The sequence below is a fragment of the Panicum virgatum genome, chromosome 2N (assembly GCF_016808335.1).
Source record: "Panicum virgatum strain AP13 chromosome 2N, P.virgatum_v5, whole genome shotgun sequence".
NCBI lineage: Eukaryota > Viridiplantae > Streptophyta > Magnoliopsida > Poales > Poaceae > Panicum > Panicum virgatum.
Window position 1 is genome coordinate 4,016,001 of NC_053146.1, and position 21,927 is coordinate 4,037,927.

Here is a 21,927-nt window from a genome sequence, read left to right on the forward strand (position 1 = left end):
TGCCCCTATATATGTAACCCTTTAGGCTTGGTTGAGAGAAACATATTTCATTTGGGCCAACAGAACTAGTGCAACTGGCCTTTGTGTGCCTTGGCATGCATAGTATCAACATCGTAGACACACTAGCTAGCTGACCAAGATCGATGTGGCACACTGTTGTCACTGACGCACCAACGAACGAGAAATGCAATGCAAGAGGACCGGCCGGCAAGCAAAGGACGAAGCAGCAAGGGAGACCTCATCCTTTGCCTGTTGATTGTAACCACTGACCCTCTCATTGGGGGCGTCCACTCAGCTAGGCGCCCAAGTGCTCCAGCACTATAGTCAGTAGCAGTAGTAGTCACCTGTGGCTGTGATCCATCCTTCTCAATTGCCAAGAATTATGAGCTCCACTGCCTCGAGCGTCATGTCCATCGATCGCACCGGAAATGATGAATCAGGGGACTTTTCATTTCAATTTTTGTTTCGCCTCCCCTTAGATATGGGGACGTCAACGCACACATCTCATTTGAGCCGGATCTTTTCCAAAAAGCAAGGTTGTTGCATATCTGCAAAATGCCACTGGGCCATGAAACTGGCATGCATGCGTGGCGTCCTGGTCCCACGTGTCAATGAGACATCGACCTAAGCATCCATTTTCCAAATCCACAAAGTTCATATTTATTTTTTTCTCTCTAAATTTTGACGTTAATTAGATTGAAATTGCACTGTACATTTGACATTTGACTTGTTAACCATAGACACGTACGTTTTAGGATCTATATAATTTACTAGCTAGGTCAGAACTAAGGCAGGCAGAAACCCTACAAGCAACTAAACGTACAAGTCGAGGATCACAAAACTGTACGCGATATAGATCGATCACCCACCTAACTGTTGAGGCTGAACCTTTTTGTGCAGCAAAAGGCGATGCTACATCTCTCTAGCCTCACTACTCATCACCATCGCCACGGACTGAAGACGACACTTCAGACCAAGAGCCTATTCGGCTGGTCTAGGCTTGGCTTGATTTGGCTTATTATGACTTATTTCTTCTCACACAATACTATTCAATCTACCAGTCGAGAACTATTTATTCTACCAGCCGAACAGACTCCAAATTTCGGGCTTTTCGCCTAAAACGGTGACAGGGTACGGTAGAGCCACAGACAGGTCCATCGATATACCCCATCAGTGCACGTTCATGTTGACATCGATCCGATCACTAATCATCACCCAGTTTAGGTTGGTTTTACGTTGACATACCTCGTCATAGCTAGTCATCAGACTACTACTACTGTCACACATCATGGATTATTCATCTCTTCGAAACTGGGGATTTTTTTATTTTAATCCCTTTTAATCTAATATTTTAATAATAGCCCGTGCAGATTTAAATTTTTAAGAATTAGCCTTTTTGATCGCGCCAAGCACCTAGGACAATCGTTACGACGTATAGGATGGGATGAGCAGAAGGGCAATACGGTCCATACGGAAAAACAATAGAGATACGTACCCTACGGGTGGATCCAAAGTGTTGAAAGACGTATGTGAGTAGCATATCTCCAATATTAGAAGTTGTAGTGGTATATCTCCAACTCTTAAAAGTTACAATGGTACCTTCCAATTAGCCCATTATTAAAATATTAGATTAAAAAGAATTAAAATTAAAAAATTTCTCGTAACGGCCCCCTAATCCCCCAAGGCTTTGTTTCCGGTTCAACAAGCCCATCGCCGGCCTGCCAGCCGGCCCAACACGCGAGCCGCCACTCTAGCCACCCGACCTCACCGTTCCGCCGCCTCCGTCCGCCCCCACCGAGCCTCCCCGCTCCGCGCCGCCGCCCGGGCCTCCCCAGCTCCGCCTCTGCCCCCTAGGCCTCCCCAGCTTCGCTGCCGTCGCAAGCATGGTCGCAGGGTCGTCCGTCGGCCGCATCGGCGCCGTGGGCCGCCGTGGCATCGGCGCCGCGCGTCGGGGCTTCGCCGCCACCGCTGGGGACGCCGTCCCTCGCCGGCTCGCGAAGGCGGAGGTCCCTCGCCGGCTCGCGAAGGCGGAGGAGAAGGTGGAGGAGCAGCTGACGGCGAACCAGATCTTCTGAAGAGCCTGGCGACCGAGGTGTCCTCCTCCACCTCCAGGGAGCTTCACTTCCTCCGTGGCGAGGTCGCGAGGATGGAGTATCAACTCTCCGCTGCACGTGCTAGGTACAGGTGCGGTATCCACGGCTCCCCTCCCTGCCCATCACCCCCCCCCATTACCGCGCTTAGGGCCTTTGCTAAGCCAGCGTGAAGACCCTTATGTCCAAGTAAATCTGTTACAAGACTAACTGGAAGGACCTGACCACCAAATCACAAAGCACAAAGGGCTAAAGTAAATCAGATCTATGATTAGAGTTGTACCTTAACAACTAAGAGTTTCATCAGTGTCATGTGATTCTTCATCCAGTAAACTTTACTGAGTAAACTTCAGATGCTTATTTTAGAGCAAGAAACAAAAAAATAGAACTGCATTATAGTTGATTCAGTTAACTGAGTGTGCACTGATGTCAAAGAACCATGATACATAATAACATGTTGGACCAACTTCTGTGTTTGCTGAGGCATTGAGGCAACTAATAGTGCCATGTGAAATGGAGGGTGGCACTATATAACCTCATTTTCCGTACCAAAAATATAAGGGTTAATAATTGCCATACTATTCAAACAAACAGGCCAAGAGTCTTATCCAAAATTCAGAGCATGTAATGGCCATACGATGTCTGAAAACCAAAAACATCTCTGAAAGGAAGACAATGAGTTTAATCTCAAACCTACAACACTAAATGCAATTGTAGTGACACGGCCACACAAAGTCAAAAGCACTGAACTATACATTACTTGAACCAGAAGTATCAACACTGGACTATACATTAACTGACAACAGCACATCCTTTTTCTCTCGTAGACAATCTTTTGACAAGAAAAGCAAACAACCATTTTGCAACAAATCATTAGGGCATCTCATGGAATCGTCATGTCCATTAGGGCATCATTCCATCAGTTCAGTTAACTACTCTGTAAGGCTACCCGAACCCTGGCCTCGGCCTTTTTAATTTAAAAGTTCCTTTTTCACTGTGGGGAGTCCCCCACAGTCTCGTTCAAAAAAAAAATGATCTTGGCAAGGACAGGGTTCACTGGCAATGATTCAAGTAACTATACAGCTATTAACTTATAGAAACACAGAAGTTTTTTTTATAAAGCTTGTAACACAAAAAAATTGCGATGAAATAAATAGGAGCTGAAAATTTAACTGAGTAGCACAAAAATATCTTCAGATTTCAAAAAACTGTGTTATAGCAATTTTTTAGAAAAATAATAACAGGCCTATACAAAGCTAATTGATTGCTGACTGAATGCAACAAAGATCAAGAGATCAAGTTATCTTTACTATGAGTAGGACTTGCATTCCAGAAGCAGTCTGACAAATCAAATGATGGAAGTCAACTTCTGAATTCTAAGACCTGCATTGTCAAAAACCATCAAATCAAATGATGGAAGTCAACTTCTGAATTCTAAGACCTGCATTGTCAAAAACCAAGGCTTCATGTTCCTAGCCATGCTAAGATGCTATGCGATGCGATGGTGATCTGATGGCTAAGATGTGACGCTGGCTGACTCAAGGGGAGGCAGACCCACAGTAGCGGTAAACAGATTTCGTTCTTTTTAAGTAGTAGAGATAGAGAAATGGTTAGTATTGCAGTCACCAAGTCATTCAAAGTCTATGCAGTAAACAATGGAGCATGAGTCTTTAAATCAGTACATCGAGAATTTCCAGTATGAGCTTGTTCAGTACTTATATCCTGTTACTTTTCTGTACCGCTTTCTCTCACTCTGCATGCAAGTTGCAGCTTAGAAGAAAAAATTCTCTCCCCGCATGGAGACCAAACTGATATAGTAAATTTCTCTCCTTAAATGTTGCTAGTTTCATATATACAATGGTCCAATAGTTTTGCTTGTTTAGAGTCCAGGTTTTGTGTTTTGAGATGCAAGCATTGTGCTGTCAATATCTGGAACTGTTGATACACCAGTTTTAGATAAGAAAAATTAGTGTTCGAAGACAAAAATTTACTTAAGACCATATCTTTTAAGAAAAATTTACTTAAGACAAGGGCAAGTTCAGTTACCTTTTGTGCATATGTGGTTCTGTGTGGTCAATTTAAAAATGGTTGCATAATAAGCTTAAGACACAGACCAGTTGCCAGGTCCAGTTCTTTTATGTGCAAGTGTATTACTAGCCTGTGCTTCACAGTGCTGATGGGGTTACCCTGCAAGTATTTATTTTTAATTTGATCATGCCATAATCCCTCTCCATTTTCCAATTTCTACTGGGTGATGTAAGACTGATTATTATCATTGGTGGTCTATCCATTTCTGGCAGGGACAACATGATTGAGACAAAGAGGTACATGGTGGAGATGACGTGTGGGATCCTTGCCACCATGGGGTTTTTCACTATCGTAGCCATGCACCTCCTACACTGATGTGCTGGGTGTCTTTTTGGGAGAGTGGAAGGAAAGATGATGTGTTAATTGACGGGAAGATGTAGTGTCGATTGAAAGTGAGATTTACAAACATTGGAATGGATTGGATGTTTTATTTATTTGATGATGTGTAATAACTCCATGCACTGAATGTTATCTAGGCTTCAGTTTCGACGTTGCATCACCTGGTATTGGTACCGAGAATAAAGGAAATGCTCAAAATATCAAGCATAAATGATTGACTACATTATAGTTATGCTAGTGGTCTGATTTGTTACTCTACCCTTTTCTTGTTTACCAGTGATCGTTCCCATATGTTTTATTTCTTTTTCCAGGTTAGTGTTCCTGGGCATATATATACTTTGCAGTCTTGATTTTGTTGACATGGAACATCTAGCACCCTTGCCATTGTGGACAAAATGGTGCGCTACCGGCCTCTAGCTTTACAGCTTCTTAAAGGTCTTCCAAAATCAAGTAGAGTAGCAGCATTACTTGAGGTCATACGGCTAAAGACACTTTGCTTCATCCACTGCTGCATTTGATTGGACCCTTGCCCTGTAACACCAGGAAGACTGAAGTGTCACTTGTGTAGGCTTCTTAGCTATACCATTTGTTAATATATTGCCTTCTTTGAAAGTTGAAGAATAGTGTTGTCTATATAATTGCTTTTTGTCAACCGGATGACATTGCTTATCGTCTATTGATGTTTTAACCGGATTTAACATTCCTTGCTCTAGATTGCAGCTTAATGTATACCTCTGAAAATGGACCTTAAATAATATTCTCTTTCTCTTTCTGTGTTAATTTTTTTATGATATATGATTTTTATCTACCATTTAAGTTAAATACTCTAACTCCTATACACCGTGGAGAGGGAGCTCCCTCAGCGCTCCTTTACCTCGGGACGCCACGTGCCGTGACTGGAGCGGACGCCCGATGCGGCCTGTGTTTTCCCTGGCACCGCCCGCCCCCGCGCCCGCGGCGCGACCCACCGTGCTCCACCGCCTCTCGCTGCGCCTCGGGCCCGCCATGCTCCACCGCCTCTCCCTCGTGGGCCCACAGGTCAGGACCCGTGCCCCGCCTCCAGGGGACGCCGCGGCTTCTTGCTGCGCTTTCCTCCTCTTCATTTGGCGGCGGCGGTCTAGGGTTTCGGAAGGGGGCGATGCCAGCGTGAGCCTAGGCCTGCTTCGGTCGAGGATCCCGCCGGCGGCGAGCGCACACCCAGTGCGACGCCCCGCCGGCCCGGCCGGCGCCTCCGTCCTCGAGGTGCGCTCCGGCGGCCCAGGCGACCGCAGCATTTCCTCTGAGCTCTCCACGGCTGCGGTAAGCTCCGTTCCCTCCACACCTCAGGTGGTCTGCAGATCTGTGCGATTCTATGAAACCTAGGCCCGTCGGATTGCATGGTGGTTTTGCCATTTGCTGCTGATGCTTGCGTTCTTGCTCCAGGCGCCCTCCCGCAGCCCACGCGACCCCAGCATTTTCCTCTGCTCTCTCCACGGCTGCAGTAAGCTTCCCTCTCTCCAAAGCTGTTGTAGTCTGCAGATCTGTGCGATTCTATGAGCTCCGAATCAGTCGTTTGCCTTGACGTATCGTCGTCAAGGTCCTTCATGGGAGCAACCTCCTGCTGCAGCTGCGTCTCCGATCCACTTGTGCCGGCGAAGGTTGTCTGCCTCAATTAAGCTAATTAGGCCTAACCCATCTTATCACATTTGCTCATCACGAGTCCAGTGCCAATTCTAGGTACAACTAGCCCTCTCTCTCCTCAAATGGTGTAGTGTGGTTGATTGAAATCCTTTCGGTACACTTATTTCCCCAAATTTATCTACAATTTCTGCCTGCAGCATTTTGTGTGCTCATCATTTGCTACAGGTCTGTCAAGCAAGCATATGTGCTTGAACATGCAGCGATTCCCAATGAGGCATCTCTGTGGGTGATTGATAGATTGAATAGCAAAAGGAAAGGTGATAACCTACATGTATTTCATCATTTTTTGCCAATGTTGCAAATCTTATTATCAACATGATTAAATATGTTCATCTACCAATTTCTATTGTTCTGAAATCAGTTTCTTTTTTAATTAACTAAGGAGGTTTTTGGCAAGTTTTGTTACTCTGAAACCTACCATAAATCTAGCACCTGCGCACCTCAACTCTTATACTTTCCATATCACCTCATATAAATCATCTTTGACTTTGCTTTCAATATTGGAAAATCATCTGAATAGTTTTGGCTACATCTGAATGCTAAACGGGGTATATAGTTTGGCTATAGAAGCTATTTAGTTCACTGTTATTAGGTTTGTAAATTTTGTTCCCCATCATGTTGCTTTGATCCCTGTAGCTTTATTTACCTCTGTTTGGCCAGGATGCACCATGGACAACCAATTTCCACAAGACAAAGTTGCAGTGTGTAGTTCAGTAGACCGTGCAATGGTATAACTTTTCAGAACATTTCAGTAGACTGTGTCTTTTCCTTATTAAAAATAAAGAACATTTCAGAACATACTAAATGTTCTGAAGTATTCTATCTTGCAGCTCTTTGTGGTAATTCAATGTTCTGAAATAGCCAAGATTACATGTCTAATTAAGTTACATGCCTATACTGAGAATGTTCTGAATGCTCTATCTCAAATTAATATGTATTTTAGTATACTAGAATTTCATAAGATAGGAAGGTACAATCAGATTGATTCTTTTCTCATTTCCTCTTCTATTTTTCGTAGTATTCTGTTGCCCCATGGCAGTATCAGATTGTTTCTTTAAAGCATTGAATTTGTAATGTTGCTCGAGGCACCCTACAAAGCATGAGCGACATATAGCTACACACCTTTATTCTTATTGATTATTAGATCAAGGGGATACTATTTTCATTTACATATATCTTTTTTTAGACTTTACCTTGTGAATTGTGATTCCAAAGAACAAGAACCATGAACAAGATCCTTTTTGGAAATTTTAGGTGCAATCATGAAATTGGTATGCGATATCAGTTTAGTCTTTGATTCTAAATGTTTGGCCCTTTGGGTGAAAGGTTCATTTTCTTTTCTCATTACTGGCTTTTCTTGCAAGTACTTTGGGTTCTAGGAATTGATGCAGTAATCTGGGTTCTATTTTGAATGGTTACATATTCTCGCACGATGCCATATTTTTTCATCTCATGCTATTTCTTTGCCGAAACCATCAATATCGTCTCATGCTATAATATGTCAGCTCTAATTCACTTTCATGTATCAGTTTTGAAGCAGGCCGACACTACAAATCGCCACTATCTTGCACTTGCTGCTCAGAGCCACAACATATGCAGTCATTTGTGCTTTATCATTTACAATTGTAATTGACCTATCTTTGTGATGAATAATATCATGGCCTTAACCAGTTTTTGACTTCTAATGTTCTATGCTTTCGTGTCATTTGATAGTTGATACCTATTTGTATTGTGCATTAGTTTGCCGCTCTTAAAAAGGGGCCTTGCTTTTTGTTGCTTGGATGACTGCTAGCACAGCCCTGTGCCTTCCGTATCTATCACCGTATGACACACACCAGCACGCACATGAAGCACCGGCGCAGCGAAGCGCGCCAATCTTCCTAGTATTCTCTATCTGTAGTCTGCACTAAGCACCTATGTAAAAAAAGTGGTATGAGGCTGTTTTCTTCTTACTTATATGTTTTTTGTCTGTGGTGTTAGCTTCCATCTTTAAAAAAGATGTAGAGCCCTTTCAAATTGGACTGTTTTCTTCTTTCTTATATGCACTGATTGGACTGCAAATTAGTATTTGATTTTCCTAAGAATGTAAATTTGTCATCTCATCTGATCTACAAATAGAATCCCATTATCCCAATAGTACCATCAGACAGCTACAACAACACTTGCAGAGTCGATGCAACCCAAGAAGATGCTGACATCTGTTGTGTAAAATGTAAAGTTTATTCTTAGATTCATTCTCGTGATGTGTTGTTCTTTGCCTGTGCCGAGAAAAGTTTCATAATTTTAGCAGACAAAGTTGTATCAAAATTTTATTCTAAATCTTTGTCTGTGCTAAGAAAACTTCCACTATATGCTATATGAATTCTTTGCATATGCTAAGCAAGTTTCAGAAGACTTCATCTAGATATTTTGGTCATCATGAAAGTGAAAGGAAACATCTTGATATGTACATAAAATGGAGGTATGTTCGGATTTATCCATGTATATGCTGATTCATGATAAAAATGAATGGAAACACCAAATTTAGATTGATAAAGTCAATGCCATTGTAACTGTATATGAGCTTGTTAAGGTAAAGGGATAACTTAATGGTTGAAGAATAACTATGGTTAAATATGACTAATTGATGTGACTGAATCTATTCATACTTCACAGTTTATAGGTGTTAGTGATGCTGCCGTTGTCTCATAGTATCTGAAAAAGCTGTGACAAGGGTTTCAACTATTCTGAAATAAGCTACTTCTATGTTGGACAGCTGTCCATATCTTCAACTTCTATCAGCATACAGATAACCTGTCAAAGGAGGACATTTCAGATATGTTTTCTAAAGAAGGAAGTTAAGAGGTAGGTTTCAGGATTATAAGTTATTGTCAGTTGCACCCTGTTATTTTATTCCTCATGTTATGATTTTTCAACAATTATTCCTATTTATACGAATGCTGGAATTGGCTTGGCAAGTGAAGGTTTGAAGAATTCAATAGAGAAGGCATTGGTTGGTGCTGGAGTGGTCCTTTCATCCCCAAGGTTTGTGATTCCTATTGTGATTTTTGGATTATCGGCTTTCTCAGCTCATTTCCAAAACAACACTTTTAGTTTTTAGGTGAACACTACTATGCTATTGTACTAGATTTTTTTATTGGCAAACCATGTTAGACTTATCTTTAACCCATGCTATTCTAATTATATAGTAAGAGTTGTCATCCTGAATCCCTGGATAATTGGCTTACTTTACGGAGCTTCTTCCAAGGATGATGGGTTTCCTTGCATACCAGGCTTCAACTTTGGTACAAATCTACGGAGGACCTCTGATTGGTACTTTCTCAAGAAAGGACATGGGAGCATATGTAAATTAAATGTATATTCTATGGGTTCTGAATACTTTTGAACCAGTTATTGCTGAGTTCTTCGTGCTAGCACAACGAACCGACTAAGTAACATGCATCAACATGTTCAGTCGGATCAATTTTTCAAAGTATTAGCTGGAACGCGTATGCTTGTAAAGGTTATATCTATATGTTTCCTATGCATCAATTTGTGCTCTTTTGTATTCTAGAAATTTTATGCCACTATAGATTGCTGAGAGCTCATTTTTATAGTTGAGGTCATGATAGGGTGCGCAAGACGCGCCAAATGTTCTAGTAAGGTAATTCAGCCTGTGTTTGACAGATACTCATACCCTGACAAGCGAATTCGGAAGTTTGTAAAATGCCTTCAAATTGAGAAATGTTTGAACTTGTATCCTCCAAGTCTCAAGAGGAGTACAGAGTCCTTTCTATGCTGTCCATACAGTTTTGAGTTTCTCGATCGATTCTTGGCTGTTTAAGGTCAGCACAGCTCACCAAGCTACTTGTTGCTCCCGAGAGGAGGATGATAAAACTGAAGGCTAACACTGCAGGGGCGCTGCGTGCTGTGCTGTGCATCACGGTGGGTCGGTCGGTGGAGTGTCCCAATGCATGAGCATGGTACGCCAACACAACTTGATGCATGCTCTGTTGTACACTACTTGGCATTCAACAAGTCTCGAGGCCTCATCATGCCATCTTACTCTGCTCTTACCTTTCCTCTGTTTTCCTGCAGGTGATGCTTGATGATGGCACAGCGAACAAGAGACAGAGGAGGTGATAGGCACCCAATGATTCAACATTGCTACCAACCTAGCTACCATCTCCTCCTCCCCTGTATTCGCGTAGCTGCTGTGCTTTCAGTTTGGAATATCTCGGGAGTCAGAGCATCCTCTGTATACGATGATCGATCCTCCAACAGAGCATCCCTTTCCAATGCCCGTGGTGACTTACTAGTCAGTTTCTTTTCTTTTCTTTTGACAAGAAGCTTATTACTAGTCAGTTTGATTGAAGCAGTCGTCGTTACTGATGACTTTGCTACTCTGACAGCAACATCGCGTGTCCAAACTTTGAAAGATGGTCTTTGACATCAACAAAAAGTCAACAACTAAAAGTACATGAAGATCTACCGCGTGATCGATTGTCATTCCACCATCAACTTTTCAGAGAGATGTAGCAGCCCTACGCAAGCAGTGATCGCATCACAGCCAACTCGATCCCCGGTCTACCCAACTTTACTCGCCTATATATATAGCCTATCCTTGCATGCTCTTCAGTAACAGCAGCGCCATCACCCACAATCCCATTTACCAAAGCTAGCGAGTAGCCAGTCATCGCTGACCTGCCGTCTGCCATGGCGGCGGCGGCGGCGGCGAGGAGCCAGGAGCACGAGGAGGCGGTGACGTGCGTGGACTTCTGGTGCAACGAATTCGGGATGCGGGCGCGGATCGCGCTGCGGGAGAAGGGGGTCCCCTTCGCCTTCGTCGAGGAGGACCTCCGCGTCCGGCGGCGGAGCGACCTCGTGCGCCGCATGAACCCGGTCCACCGCTCCGTCCCCATCCTCATCCACGGCGGCCGCCCGGTCTGCGGCTCCCTGAACATCGTCGAGTACGTCGGCGAGGTCTGGAGCGGCGGCCAAGAGCAAGAGGGCACCCGCCGCCTGCTCCCCGCCGACCCGCTCGAGCGCGCGCGCGCCAGGTTCTGGGCCGACTTCGTGGACCGGGAGGTGTACGGCGCGCAGACGAGGTTCTTCACGAGCCGCGGCGAGGCGAAGGCGGCGGCGATGGCGGATCTTCTGGGGCACCTCCGGCGGCTGGAGGCGGTGCTCGGGGACCGGGCCTTCTTCGGCGGCGACGGGTTCGGGTTCCTGGACGTCGCCCTGGTGCCGTTCTCGGCCATGTTCCACGGGTACGAGCGGCACGGCGGGGTGGACATGGCGGCGGAGTGCCCCGCGCTGGTGCGGTGGGTGGCGAGGTGCGCCGAGAGGGAGAGCGTGCGCGGCGTGCTCCCCTCGGGCCACGACATGTACGAGATACACATGGAGTTTTACAATATTGAGTGAGTGAACGGACATGACAATAATGTATAGTGTGACAATATGGATGCAGCGAAATGATTTGATATTCAGAGGGATCCAACCTACATGATCGATGCCTTCAAAGTTTCAAGACAGAGTTCACCCTGGCTACGCTCAGGGCAAAAAGTCACTACAAACAACGCATGTTAGAATGGCTAGATGCTATTGTGTAATTTTACTGATCTTCTTTGTAACTTTTTTTGTTTCCTGATTTGAGACAGCTGTGTTTGTACTTTTTCCTCTTTTTTAATTTATAATCAGTAGGGGAAACCTCTCATGTTTCATAAAAAAAATGTATAGTGTGACAACTAGCTCGGGTACTTTTAAGCAAGTTATTAATACTCTGAACATTAATAATGCGTCGACATCGAGGCACATGTGAAATGTACAGTTCCAATCTCTTGTAGACACGTACGTGATGGTAGGAGACGCGTGCGTGGCTTTGACATGCATGTACGATGGGCGTTCGAGAGCTTGATCGCGGGTGTTTTAGGAAAACAAAAATTTGTGTGATATTAAATTAAATTAAACTAGGCTATCCGTGCTACTGCACAGGCTAATTAAAATTAATATAATAAAAATAAAAATTATCTATCTCACATTATGTTTCATCTATTAAATATTCTAACACATACTATACACATTTAGTTATAACCAACCCAGAGCCGCATCTGTCACCTGAATAATTTTTGTTTGCAGGAAGCTAGGAGAAGGGTGATTATATACGAAGATCTGGAGAGAGGCTGGGCAGGCTCCGGGAGTCGATCAGGATCAGACGCGAAGCGTCGTCCATCGAGGAAGCAAAGATGCTCAAGATAGAGCGGGAGGAGCTGGGTTGCAAACCTTGGTTTGGCCAACTACTTTTTTATTTCGTGACCGTGCTTTATTATGTTTTTCATTAAGGGGAAATCAGTTAGAGACACAAATTTGATGCGGCCGAACAGAATTTGATCAACACAAGAGTACAAAAGATTAAAAATAGAGAAACATTGAAAAAATGCATACACAAGCGAAAACTTACACCAAACACTACGGGATCCAGGCAGTTTACTGTGTGCCAGAGGCACACGACAAAGACTTTCCCATGAGCTTTCTGGCCTTTGCCGTGTGTAACACACGGCAAAAAGCCCCACGACAACCAAACATCGGCAAAGAGACTTTACCGTGTGTCTTTTATCGGGCACATGACAAAGTCTTCGCCGTGTGTTAAGTCTGACACTCGGCAAATTTTTTTGAAAAACATAAAAAAAGCATGCCCCGCCGCTGGGGCCCCCACGCCAGACCCCACCACGCAAGCCTGGGCCCACCATGCGCGGGCTGCAGACCCAGCATCGGCCTTTGCGCGCCGGCCGGAGGTGTGGCCACCGCCGCCGCTGGGGGAGTGGGCCCGAGGTGGCCGGCGGCCGGCGCCGACTGCCACACGCGCGCACATGCCTGGGGCGCGCCGGCCGGTGGCGCGCCGGTCGTCGCCAGAGCCGAGCTCGCACCCGTCGTCGTCTCCCCGTTCGGCCCGCCACTGCCGCTGCCCGTTGAGCTTGCGCGCGCATGCCGGGGGCGCACCAGCCACCGCTGTAGGGCGGGCCCTCGCCGGCCGGAGCCGAGCCCGCCGTCCTGCGCCTCGGTCGCCACCTTCCCGCCGGCCAGCCGCGCCCGACGTCGCCCGCCGCCGGCTATGTTGTCCGAATACGCGGATACGGATACCGGTACGCGATACGGGGATACTCCGATATGCCATTTTTGCAAAAACAAGGATACGGGGATACGCCAATATATATAAAAAATAAAAATAAATAAAAGTTTCAGGAACTAGAATGTGAGAAAATAGAAGTTCCAGGGACTATAATGCGTCATAAACTCATATATTCATATGTTCTATAATTATTAGAAAAGGGAAGGGGCAAATGAAAAAAGAACCAACCTTATCTTACATGTTCGTCTGTTCCACGAATGGATGTCGGTCGTCTTCTTCCCCAACCTCCGACTCTCTCTCTCTCTCTCTTTCTCTGTGTAGCGGCCAGCTCCGGCGGCCGCGGCTCCTCCTCTCCTTCTCCGAAGGCCGCGACTCATCCTCTCCCTCTCTAGCGGCTGCGCGGGCCGTCCAGAGGCGCGCTCCGGCGGCCGTGGCAGCCCGCCAGCGGCGAGCTCCAGCAGCGCAGCACCACCCTAAATAGTACTTTAACAGATGTGCGGGCCTATGTTTGGACAGGCCGCGCAGCCACTGGAGCAGTAGGAGGCACGGACGGGTGGGCGGGCGGAGGTGACGGCAAGGGAGCGACGAGCGATGGGGAAGGAGCAGGAGGAGGTACGGGCGGGTGGCCGGGCGGCGGTGACGGCAAGGGAGCGATGAGCAACGGGAAAGGAGCAGGAGGAGGCGTGGGCGGGTGGCACTGCGGCGGTGACAGCAAGGGAGCCGTGCGAGGCTGCTGCGGGCCTGCGGCTGCGCGAGTGGGGGCGGCTGCACAAGTGGGGATGAGAGGGTGGCACAGCTGAACGGAGGACCTTTATACGAAGCGATTGAGTGGTGTTGTTAGGGTTTGAAGGTATCGGACAAGTATCCACAGGTATCCCACGAGTATCCGATTTATTTTTATTATTTGAAAATACCTAAATAGTCCGATACTTACGGGATACATATCCGGGAGTATCCGTGGAGTACGGGTATCCGATACGGTATCCGATACCGGTACGTGAGTTTTGCAAAGTATCCACGTATCATAGGCCGCCGGCTCCAGACCGCGCGCGCTGCCCTGAAGAGAGAGGAGGAGAGAGGCGCGAGAGAGAGGGAAGAAGAAGGAGAGCCGTCTGGCCTTTTCCGCGCGAGATAGAGGAGGACAGAGGTGCTTGGTGGGGATGGATCCGGGGGAAGGAATTTAGCCAATAGAAATGCTTCGTATGAAAGACCTGGATTGCTGACGTGACGGGTTGTGTTTCTTTGATGGCCTTATACTGTATTTTTGGATAGATATTAGAAATGGGCTTCAGATTTCAGCCAGAATTGCAAGTTGAAGTGAGTTTCATGTTACAGATATTAGGAATTTTAAGTTTAATTGTTTAAATGTAGAATCATAAACAACTTGTACTAGAATTGCACCTTGATTTAGTACTGCATTTTTTATCATTTAACTATAAATTGGTAACTGCTTATGACTTGACAAAATCTCTTTGAGAGACGAGAATTCTTGGCTTGCTGATTGTTTTTCTTTGTCTAGCTAGATATTAATGGAGTGCTAGGTGCATGTTATCCGGGTTTATTAAAGACAGCTCCCGTTTCCTCGCTCTCGCCTGCTGACTGCTGCCATGTGCTCCCTGCTGCCGGTCACCATCGATCTCCATGCTCTTTCATGGAAAATGCCCTCAATGTGTTGGATGAAATGGGCACAAGGTATATTTTTTTTCCTTTTTTTCCTTTGTAGTTTCGCTTGCTAATTTTGTAGCCCCCATCTATTACAGTTGTGCTTGGACATTTAGGTTCAGATTTTAATAGATTGACATGAGTTCAGTGGAACTGCGATTGTTCAGCGCAATTAATTAATGACACATTGTTCTTGTCTGTTATCTGCATTCATGCTGTTGGTAAATATGTCCTGCTGTCAGGGGCGGATCTAGAATTGAAGTAAAGGGGGGGGGGGGGGCTGAGTTTACCATCTTCTTCCTTCTTCCTCTGTTTTCCTTCTTTCTTCACCTTTTCTTCTTCTTCCTCTTCATTCATGGCTAGAAATTGTAGGGGGCTCAGGGGGGCTCCAATGGACTGTATGGGGTAGGGGGGCTCCAGCCCCACCTGCCCCCACGCTGGATCCGCCCCTGCCTGCTGTGTAAGTGCCTTGAGCTTAGCATAGATACATTGAGTAGTGGTCGATGATCACAATTTTTGGTGTAGAGATTGTTAGTTTAGAGCAGGGGATCAAACCAATTAAGAGTTTTTCCATTTTCTACAAGCTTTAGAAGTGAAATTTATGCTATAGATTAACACCATCCATACATATTATGAATTAACCAGCCTGAAATTGATATAATCTAACTGGGTAACTAAGTTGGTCAATATACATTTGCTTAAAAATATCAAACTCATGAAAAATGTCAAATCCCACAAAATTAACTTGATTGCATAGATAAATCTGAGATTTTGTAGCATTAACCAGAGGTACCTTTCTTATGCATTGAAGCTAATAATAGTTTTAAAGATGAAAGAGTAAATACTTTTTATATGCGGAGCATTGTATATTAAGTGTAACCGTAGCAAGTTAGAAGGGGTTTTCAATGTGGAAAAATAGCCTGCATGCTGAAGTCAAAACTCAGAACTCACCATTAGGTAGTGCTCTTCTATACACTTGCATGGATGCAATATTTGGGTGCAGCAGCTGAATCAAACTAGAAGAATAGTGATTCCCTTTTCTAAACTTAGACATAGGGCTTGGGAGATAAATATTTACCCAAAGATATATCAAAATAGCCCACATGTTGTTTTTTAGTCTTTGACTAAATTAACTGACCCACACTACATGTTTGGTCGAACATGTCCTGTATTAATTTGTTGTCATGGACATCTCAATGAACTCGCTGTGAACATAAATGAAGAAAGAACTCTTCTTTTTTGTTCCCTCTTAAGAGAATTGATCCATGTGCTGTTTGAAAAGGTTTGTGTAGTAGTTGAGTAGAGCTTGCTTACGAGTTGGATGGTAAGAAAGTTATAATGCGAGGTATTGCACTTTGATTTGGCTATGCTTAACTGAAACTAGGAGTGCTGGTGTGAGAAATGAAGAGTACCTCCTAAGATTAAAAGCTACTAATATTGCTGCTTGTTTTGAAGGGATAATGACATCAACGCTTGCAGCTGGGGAAGAAGTTGAAAGATTATTGTAATGAGTCATGGCTACAGCAAATAAGCCTGAATGCCTGATCGTCTTTGGCCTTGATGATGCCTGATGTATGCCATCAAGTAAGCACTTCATTGGTTCTGAAGCGAAGCTTTTATCTTTTTCTATCCTTCTCAATTCTTTTTTCAGTATCTAATGATAGTTCTTTCTTTTCTGCTTGTTATATGAAATTAATGGTATGGGTTGATGTTATGACCGGAAGAGTATATGAAAGGAGAAGGAAGACTGAAGCCTAAGCACGACCAGCAAGCCGCGCCCACGTCGTGGGTAGTTGCCATTACGTTTAAATTAGCATGTGTGTGTCAATTAGCATGTGTATGTGTAATCAGTTGTAAGACTTGTGTATATCCATCGTACTGAGAAGTGAAGGAAAGCAAAGCTTTGAGATCATTTGGATCTCAGGGCGTCGTGTGTGGCAGTTCACTTGTCTTCCTGTGTTGCTTGCCTCTGCTCTCGCCGACGCCGGCTTCCAGGATGGCGTCGCCGCCGGGAGCCAGTCCACGGCCTCCCACCAGTCACACATACAACCTCCGTAGCCATACCAGTTGATTTCCCAGTATCTTAGTTATATATATTTCCCAGTTCTTTTCTTCATCGCATTTCCCAGTATCTTAGTTATATACACTTGAAGGTTGATGTTTATTATGGTACAAATTTCTCGTTTCTATATTTTGTTCTATGATGAAGATTGATGCTTATTTAGAGAATTTGTTTCGTCCGTAGCAACGCACGGGCATTAGACTAGTCAGGTTAAAAGGCACGGCGGACCGATGAGCAAATATTTTCAGAATCATTCTGATAAATGAAGCCTTGATAATAAGTTACCTCGCTGCTTCGGCTTTAATTCTGGCTATCTGGTCCTCTATGATTCTGACCGTCTCGTCGTCTATCTCCTTCCCTGCACTCTTTAAAGTCGCAAGCAATTGATCAACCTCCTTGTCCATCTTCCCAGTACCTTCGACTAGCTGGGCGTCAATGCCTTGTATATCCTGCTGGGAGTAACAATTAAGATAGGGAAATACTCCAATGCATCATGCATGCATGAGTAGCAGCAGAGAGGCCAAAACTACTCCTAAGTAGCAATTGCAACAGACGCTATCGATGATCAAACGACTCTCGATCGTGTTGAAGCACTACTGGCGGGACGACGATCGATCCTATCAAATTTCTCAATTGCCACTGAAATGTTAAAAAGGAAGAATTGTAATAAAATATAAAATCATTTTAATAATGATTCTTAGTAACTAATTAGCATCAGTTTCATCTTGTGGATCAACCTATATGTAGAATCGGTTTAACCAACCTAGTTAAATCCTACAAGATCAGTAGTTAGTTTTGTGATAGCCGATGTAATTAATAAGGTACTTCATCTGGCTAGTAACAAAAAAAGACTAATAATTTGAACGGATGACAGAGTAGTAGAGAAATCAAGAACTAGGCTGGCCAGAGGCCATTGATCGAGTCGGTGGATGAATCGCATGCACTACAGCACGGGGTGGATGGATCCAGAGAACGAAGAAGGTGCGCGCGCAGTACGTACCTGGGAGGTGGACGCGCTGGTGCTCGGTTCCGTAAGGGTGGCAGACGGAGAGCCCGGCGGCGACTCATCCCGGAGCTCCGGATCCATGGCGGCGACCGGGCGGCGGGCGCCTGCCTGCCTGCCTGTGCCATGACACCTTAACATGTGGGCCGAAGGCTTCACGGGCCTCATGTTACGTGGCGGCCCATACCCCCAGCCTTATTATCACGAGGAGTGCACGGACGCGGTGCGCCTCCGCCCCGGCCGGTTTTTTTATCCGCGATTGACTCGAGTCGAGCCGAGCGAGCGCGTCGACCAGACCACAAAGCCCCGGACCCGGCCCTGGCGGAGGGATAGGCGGTCAGGCGGATAGCGGAGGAGAGAGAGGAACTCGCGGGCACGCCATGTCAGGTGGGTTCCTCGCTTCCCCCTCTCCACCCTCCAACCCTAGATCCCTCGATTCGACTGCTTGATTCGGCCGCTCCTCGAGCGCCCGACCGAATCGTACCGCCGGTCGCTCGATTCGGTGCCGGATTTCTGCCCCCCGATCTGCCGGGGGACGCTGGATATTTCCCCCCTGACTTGCTTACCGCGTGGAGAGGAGGATGGATTTGGGGGCAGTCCCGGGTTTTCTCCTTGGTTCATGATGAGGCTGGGTCCTGCCGCCGCTGCCAACATCCTGAGAGCTGCTGGGTAGCCGCGTTGGATTTAGCCTCCAGGCGGTCGCGCAGTTTGGGTACCTGCGGAGTAGGTTCTGCTCGTAGGAAATTTCGGCAGCCCCGAGCCTGCGGTCTTCCACGGCTCATGATCTGGGGCTTGGGCCTTTGGGTTTCTACTTTCCAGTTCAGTAGTCAACCGAACCGCTGTTTGTTCCGCAATGTGATAATAACAATGATGGTGGTGGTGATGCTGTGCTTTACGACAATTGGATGAGGCTCCCAGCTGAGCATGGCCATCATCTCTTCTGAGAGGCCTTGTGCTCTTGTGTCATGCACGGCAGTCGGGGAACGTTTTAGCCACTGCACGCGCTTTAACTTTTCTCATAAAATCTGCGACTGGATGTAATCTTGCTCCCCACTCCGTTACTAGTGAGCGCCACTGTGATGCTCTTGTCAGCTGCATCATGCACAGCAGTTGGGAACATTTTAGTTGCCATTCCCGCTTTACCTTGCTGCTAGATCAACAGCTGTAAGCTTGCTTGTCACTCTGTTGTTTCCATAGTGCCGCCGCAATGCCAATGCTCTTAACATATTCATCGGAATTCTGCCTGACATAACCCTTGGATCTTAACGGTTGAGATGAATTCTGATGTTCACATGTAAATTATTTGCACTCTACAGGATCACCACCAAAGCCGTGGGAGCGTTCTGGTGGTGAGGGCACGTCCGGTCCGGCGCCTTTCAAGCCTCCATCTGGCGGCAGCACCAGCGACGTCGTTGAAGCCTCTGGCACTGCTAAACCTGGAGAAAACGTCACTGCAACGGAGAGGAATGTCTCTGCCAACAATGTAAACAGCACCGTCTCAAGGCCGATGCCACAACGGCCTTGGCAGCAAACAGGCTACGGAAATACCTATGGAGGTAATCCACGTTTTGAAAGTCAGTTGTCTTGTAGTCCTCTTAGGAATGCAATTTCGGTCCTGAGACCCTGACATTTCCTTTTTGTGGTGCAGGATATGGTGGATCCAACATGTATAGTTCATATGGTGGATTAGGCAACACTTACGGTAGTGGTGGGCTCTATGGAAATAGCATGTACTCGAGTTACGGAGGTTATGGTGGAGGCATGTACGGTGGTGGGATGTATGGTGGAGGCATGTACGGCGGAATGGGAGGCTATGGTGGTTACGGCATGGGGGGAATGGGTGGCATGGGTCCTTATGGTAATCAGGATCCAAATTCAATGGGCCCTCCTGCATCACCGCCAGGTTTCTGGGTGTCCTTCCTACGAGTGGTAAGAATAGATACTTTTTACTAATACATGCCATTAATTGTTATTCTGAATTCTTAGAATTGATCCAGTGAATATTAAAGTCTTACAGCCATTAATAATGTAAAGTTATCTGAGGTGTTGATCATAAACAATTGCAGTGCTTCCAGGGTCCCAAAATGTCCAATGAGTCACATTCAGCCCACTAATTATTTCCAGTTCGCTTTGTGAATCCAAAACACTCCCTTCCATGTACCCTGACATCCAGACTTTTTTGACTGGGCTGAACCTACTTCTGTAATTGTAGTTGCATAAGGGTCCCTAAGTTATCTACACCACTATTTGTCATCTCTGTTCACCCATGTAGTTCACTGTTGTAATATATGTGCCTTACGAAACATTATATTTGGCCATATTCAGTAGTATTTTTTAGGGGTAATTTTTCCATCTCTGCAATATGCAATTGTAATTGAGTTACATATCTTTCTTACAAAGTGTTTGTTGAAGAACCACCACTTTTTTTTCATGCTCTAAATCACACTTAATCTGTTAAGACAGCTTTTAACTGGTTGCAATGACTGCAGATGCATGGTGTCGTCAATTTCTTTGGGCGAATCTCGTTCCTTGTTGAACAGAACACTCAAGCATCCTATTTTTTCATGACAGCCATGTTGCAGGTCTGTTGTACAATTTTTCTCGTCACATTTGTTTCAAATAAGTGGCTATCTTTATACTGAAATTGCCGCAATCATCATGGTGTCAGCTCTTTGATCGGTCTGGTATGCTATATGGCGAGCTTGCACGTTTTGTGCTGCGTCTGCTAGGAGTCAAAAGAAAGCCAAAGAAGGGCAGCCTTCAGGGACCGGAGGCCCCGGCGTTCGAGGGACCTAGCCAGCAGTTTATGGAGGCACCGAAAGCAGGGAACTGGGATAATGTCTGGGGAAACTAAGATGCCTGTGTGCACAGTAAGATTTATGGTATAGAAACACATACAGTTTAAGGAGCAAAGCACAGGACTTGCCTGTCTTTTGGATCAGAAAATGGAGTTCCAGTTCAGATATCTGTTAGGGTGAAACTAGGGAAAGCTGTGAAGAAATTTCTGTCTCTTCTACCCTTCACAAATTTGCCTTGCTGTGGTCCATCACACAGGCAGGGTTTCATCGCAACTGTAAGACCGATGAAGATCGTTTGCCAGTGCGCTGATATGTAGCTGCTGTTGTGGTATGTATGTGGGCATTGGTTGTATCTCTGGGTATAGTTTCCGTGAAAAGAGTACAGCAATGTATGTGCACGGTTTACCATCTTATCTAATTTGGATTTGAATATGGGCATGGCGAGAAACCCTTCAGCTGTGTTGGTACCTTTTGTGAGTCCGCTTGGTCACTGAACAGTGACAGTATAGCATGAAAAAAATGCAATTCTTCTCCGTGAATTTGGTAGATATTTGCCCACGGCCCTGCCTCCAGGCTACTCTTTGCTAAATCATTTGCATTGCCCGGCACAAAACTAACACCAGACAAGGAAGGTTGTTGCGACTTGCAACGGTCAGGTTACACACGAAGAATTCTTGTATATATATATTTTATATTATATATGAACTGTCATGTCACTATGCTGTACTCTTTTTCACCAGCTGGAGATGCATCTGCCGAAGCTGTGCCTCATCTTGGCCGTCCTTGCCTATGCTGCACCTAAAAGCGGACAGACTTCCACGTAGGAAGCAGGCACCGCCTCTGATAAACCCTGAAACAAACTCCTGCTGTTGTCCCATCTTCAATTAGACACAAAAGGCATTCTGAAAACAGAAAGAAATCCTGAAAACCGGGAGCAACTTTTGTGATAAAGAGAAGAGATAAACCTGCCGAAAATTTTAGTTTCACAATAAGGTCTGCAGAGGCGGTGCTGTAGCGGATGAGGAAGCAGTGTAGGAGAGCCACTCTCTCGTCCTACCTCCCAGTGTCTCATCCATAAACACCCTCTCTCTCTCTCT

The 21,927-nt window shown here is 45.6% G+C and overlaps 2 protein-coding genes across 22 annotated transcripts; both read left to right on the forward strand.

The window, feature by feature from the left end:
• Positions 1-1,760: 1,760 nt before the first annotated feature.
• LOC120659343 (probable glutathione S-transferase) lies at positions 1,761-11,680 on the forward strand. Of its 21 annotated transcripts, XM_039937458.1 has the most exons (8): positions 5,502-5,816; positions 5,940-6,233; positions 6,335-6,454; positions 6,858-6,925; positions 7,727-9,041; positions 9,161-9,221; positions 9,470-10,159; positions 10,275-11,680. In XM_039937458.1, exon 8 carries the CDS (start codon positions 10,893-10,895, stop codon positions 11,598-11,600), a length of 708 nt encoding a protein of 235 aa, XP_039793392.1. In that variant the 5' UTR covers positions 5,502-5,816; positions 5,940-6,233; positions 6,335-6,454; positions 6,858-6,925; positions 7,727-9,041; positions 9,161-9,221; positions 9,470-10,159; positions 10,275-10,892; the 3' UTR covers positions 11,601-11,680. The 21 variants fall into 21 exon arrangements, 19 of the variants coding, with proteins under 19 accessions (XP_039793392.1, XP_039793393.1, XP_039793394.1 ...); XM_039937459.1 differs by lacking the exon at positions 6,858-6,925; XM_039937460.1 differs by lacking the exon at positions 6,858-6,925 and having other exon boundaries at positions 5,503-5,816; positions 6,363-6,454.
• A 6,585-nt stretch (positions 11,681-18,265) lies between these two features.
• LOC120659346 (peroxisomal membrane protein 13-like) lies at positions 18,266-21,285 on the forward strand. Its single transcript, XM_039937462.1, has 5 exons — positions 18,266-18,419; positions 19,349-19,588; positions 19,681-19,961; positions 20,522-20,614; positions 20,701-21,285. Exons 1-5 carry the CDS (start codon positions 18,413-18,415, stop codon positions 20,884-20,886), a joined length of 807 nt encoding a protein of 268 aa, XP_039793396.1. The 5' UTR covers positions 18,266-18,412; the 3' UTR covers positions 20,887-21,285.
• Positions 21,286-21,927: the final 642 nt, after the last annotated feature.